This window comes from Urtica dioica, chromosome 9 (genome assembly GCF_054948205.1).
Source record: "Urtica dioica subsp. dioica isolate 48M chromosome 9, U.dioica_male_clone48M_v1_H2, whole genome shotgun sequence".
In the NCBI taxonomy this organism is placed as follows: domain Eukaryota; kingdom Viridiplantae; phylum Streptophyta; class Magnoliopsida; order Rosales; family Urticaceae; genus Urtica; species Urtica dioica.
The window spans coordinates 15,648,341-15,652,500 of NC_142764.1; the positions used below are offsets into that span (position 1 = coordinate 15,648,341).

Genomic DNA, 4,160 nt, shown 5'->3' on the forward strand with positions numbered 1-4,160 from the left:
TCCACGTTGGCAGTACTCTTGAGCTTGTTTAGCTGAAGCTGTTGACGTGGCAGTCTTCACTTCAATAAACAACCATCTAACATCACGTTAAATAATTTCTACCTGCACTATGACACAGTTAAATGAATCGAGCTGACGTGGACTAACTAATAAAATTTTGATCTAATTATTTAATAATTTAGAAAATGGTCTAATCAAGACAACAAATATACGCCATACTTTGAATAGTTAAGTTATAATTTTGATCGAGAATATATAGTCAAGTGACCTCAATCTTTTTTATTTATTTAGACCGCTGATCTTCCCTAACTTTGGTTGCGGGCTGCCCGTATGTGTCTCTCTCAACAGCATGCTATAGGAAAATGGAGCAGTAATGAGGTTTTTACGGCTAAGTGTATGTACTTTCCGAAACTTGAAAATCAATATACTAAGAAAAATGCTGATCAAGGATATGTCAAAGAAATATAAACACGTATATTGTCTTTTTTAATGAACCCCCGTTTTCTGCTTACAGGAAGTCAATCAAGGTTTACACGAAATTTACTGTCGACTTAGTCAAATATGTTATACGTCAAAAGTTTTGTGCCACCAGAATTTGTTGTTTTCACGTGAAATATTCAGGCACATTCCCAATAAAACCTTCAATTTAATTAATTACGACATATCTAATTATAATATCTATATACAATGCATAGCCATAACACTTGTCAATGCCTCTACCGATTCCCACATAAAGAATATTCCCCACATTTTGAAACCGCCTCATAAATCTCTGTCAGCACTTAACCAACAAGCAAACGCATCTAATATTCTTTATTTTTCGAAAAGAGAGTCCTTCCAAAATTTGGTTTCATTCATACCCTCGCTCTCTAGCTTCGCGGTTTCCTCGCACACACGCATATATAAATCCAACCCCAGCTTGCGTCACCTGCCTTAGGAGGACTCGGCCAATACCGGACCACCGTGACGTCGTCCGAGCTGACGTGTCACCACCATGGCTCACCCCGACATGCGAAGCATGTCTGCGTGGCTCGGCACTAAGTTTTGGGATTAGTGTCAAAGCGAGTGTGCGTTGGTGATGATATTGTAGCCTTATTTTAAGTAGAGAGAGACCCAGTATAGTCTCTTCCGTGGCTTAAATTAGGGAGCGATGGGAAGGGTTTAGATAAATATTCTTATCAATTTTATATATGTCAAAGGGTCTACTATTTTGTTTGGTATATACTTCTTTTGGGAGAGAGTACGCAGTGCTGAGATCATTGTTATTTATATATTATATATATACATTCTTGGTATGTAGTAATTTTAACGTCTTTGATGCAAAATAATAATAATTTTAACGTCTGCTTATTCCAATACTTTGTTTTCTTGTGAGAAAGATATAATTATAATATTGAGCTTAGGTGAGATTATTGAAGGGTTTGAATGTGTGTCACGTAATTTCATGGTATAAAACAAGTAATTCAATCAATGACATGTGGGTGATTAAATGTAGAATATATATATTATATATAATATATCATGAGTCATGACTAATAAGGAATGGCATTAATGCGGGGATTTGTTCAAAAGTAAATATCAGTAATGTCATGAAGTACATGTTTATGTGCTTTTTAGGGATTTTTTTCCTCCTAGTTTTATATGAAATAAAACTTTTAAAAGACAAAAGAATGTCTAGGTAAAGATCTCGCCAAAAAGAATGTTTAGGTATATAGACAGCTAGCTAGCTAGGATAAACATGAAATGATATCCACCAAGGAGTTTTTATATCATATATTAGAAATTAAAATAAAAGAATATATATATATATATATATATATATATATATATATAAGAATATAAATAGATGTATAATTGAGAGATAGACTTTCTTCTCACTTTTAACCTCTCATTTTCACCCAATCATGAAAGCATTTTTGAACTAGAAACCCTGGCCTGAAATTCCGTGTCTTTTAATACATACTTTCCTTTCCACAATCGAACCACCAAAAGACTTCATAAAAAGAACCAAGAGAATTTTTATTTTTATTCTCATTTATTTAATCAATTTTCAAAGCTGAACAAAATGACAAAGCTACGTAACAGAAGTCATACTTAGTATTTATTCTCTTTCTGTTGCAACTATTTGGACTCTCTCTCTCTCTCTCTCTCTATCTATCTCTCTCCCTCTCACTACTCAGGAGACAGCGAAGCGAATAATATATCTTGTGATATGATCAAGATGTTCGGAGTTGATCACCATCAGAAAATTCCACTAAAAGAGTCTTCACCAACATCATCGTTTGACAATGGCGACCAATATCAAGACTATCACTCATCACAGTCTCCTTGTAACAGCCACTCAATGAGATATTCAAACAACGCTGACGGAGACCACAAACTCACAGAGATGAGCCTGAAATCTCCGGTGGTTCGGCCGTATATTCGCTCAAAAATGCCTCGCCTCCGATGGACTCCCGATCTCCACCGTTGCTTTGTGCATGCAGTTGAACGCCTCGGAGGAGAAGATAGTGAGTCACTTCTTCATTTTCCTATTTTCTTTTTTTTTTTTTTAATTTTTTTTATTTGAATGTTTTTGTTTTCATACTCAACTCCTAAAACCCATCTTGTAATCCACTTATATCAATAAAAAAGAAAAATCCAAATATTTTGATGTTTAATATATTTATATATATGTATCACGTGTGCAGGAGCGACTCCAAAGATGGTTCTACAGATAATGGATGTGAAAGGCCTAACCATATCGCATGTCAAGAGTCATCTTCAGGTTTTTTGAAAACATACATACGTACCTTCTTTCTAGCTCTTTCATTTTCTGGGTTGAGTTGAATTTTAATTTTGATGTAAATAAATGCTTTTAGTTCTTTCTGGGTTGAAATGAAATTAAAAAAAGAAAAGTTGTCTTTCTTGTTTGACTTTGAGTAATGTAATTATGCAAGTGAAGCTCTCTTAATTTCAGTTTCAATGTGTGTGTGTGTGAGAGAGAGAGAGAGAGAGTAATTAACCATATTTTATTATTTTTATTTTGGCTTTCTAATAACGTACGTTACACCTTGTTTCTTTACATGGACAGATGTACAGGAGCATGAAGCATGAAAGCCTTATTCATGGTAAGTATATGTGTTGAATAATTTGGGCTCATATTTTTACATATATATTAAGCAAAAAAGAAAGAAGCGGACGAGCTTTTTTGAAATATATGATATATATACATATATTTGTAACACAAATAATATTCATGTATGTGTAACACAAATAATATTCATATATCGTTGGTTGAGAGGAAAAATTATCATGAAGCATGCGTAGTAGTTTCCTCTCAAATTATATATATTTCGGTAGTTAAAAAGAACTTGTGAGTAGTTTCGTTTAGAAAACCCTTAATCGTTTGCTTTAATAAAGCAAAGCTGTCGTAATATATGAATTACTGCACAATATATCTCTAATTTATTTATTTACAGAGGCAAACATGGCAGCAAAGGAGAATGAAAAGGCAAAGGTGTTGCAACGCTACTCAACACAAATAGAATTGGATCCGAACAGTCAACAGAATTTCGTCCAAGAAATCAGAAGACCAGTGAGCTTTTCAGAGCCTTATCAGAGCCGTGGGACTACTTGTCACATCAAAGACCTTCATCTCAAGAACGCCAACATTCACATTACTAACCAACAACTATGGTAATTAATATGGAATTATGGATTCACTATATTGTAACTGAGAATTGAGAAATGTTCACTAACTTATTATATGGAAATTAATCTATAATAGGTACTTATCACTTCTTAGTCAAAGGTTTTGTTTTAGTACAGCTGTAATTTGTCAATGACTGATAAATGGTAACACCAACAACTATATGCAAAACATACATATAGATAGTTTTTTTGTTACAGATATGTTATGACCATAATTTATGTGTAAAAATAAAAACTAACATAAACACGGGATATATATATATATATATATATATACATATATATTTGTCAATGTATATAGACCCCTTTCGTAGGCCTACCTGAGCGTCACGTGCTAATCTTTGTTTGCATAATGAATAAATTACGAATACGTTAGTGAGAATCAATTCGCTCACACGTTTTATCTCTGTATATTTTATAGTAAAATGAAAGGGTTATGTACATATATGGGTATTTTATAGTACATT

General features: G+C 33.4%; 1 protein-coding gene across 1 annotated transcript in view; it reads left to right on the forward strand.

Annotated features, from left to right (window-relative positions):
- Positions 1–2,160: 2,160 nt before the first annotated feature.
- Positions 2,161–4,160, forward strand: part of LOC149385266 (uncharacterized) — a 2,883-nt gene continuing 883 nt past the window's right edge. The window contains exons 1-4 of the mRNA XM_089627253.1: positions 2,161–2,510; positions 2,691–2,767; positions 3,074–3,110; positions 3,462–3,678. Of these exons, the coding sequence (XP_089483379.1) occupies positions 2,213–2,510; positions 2,691–2,767; positions 3,074–3,110; positions 3,462–3,678 (629 nt within the window). The 5' untranslated portion in view covers positions 2,161–2,212. The remainder of the gene's footprint in view (positions 2,511–2,690; positions 2,768–3,073; positions 3,111–3,461; positions 3,679–4,160) is intronic.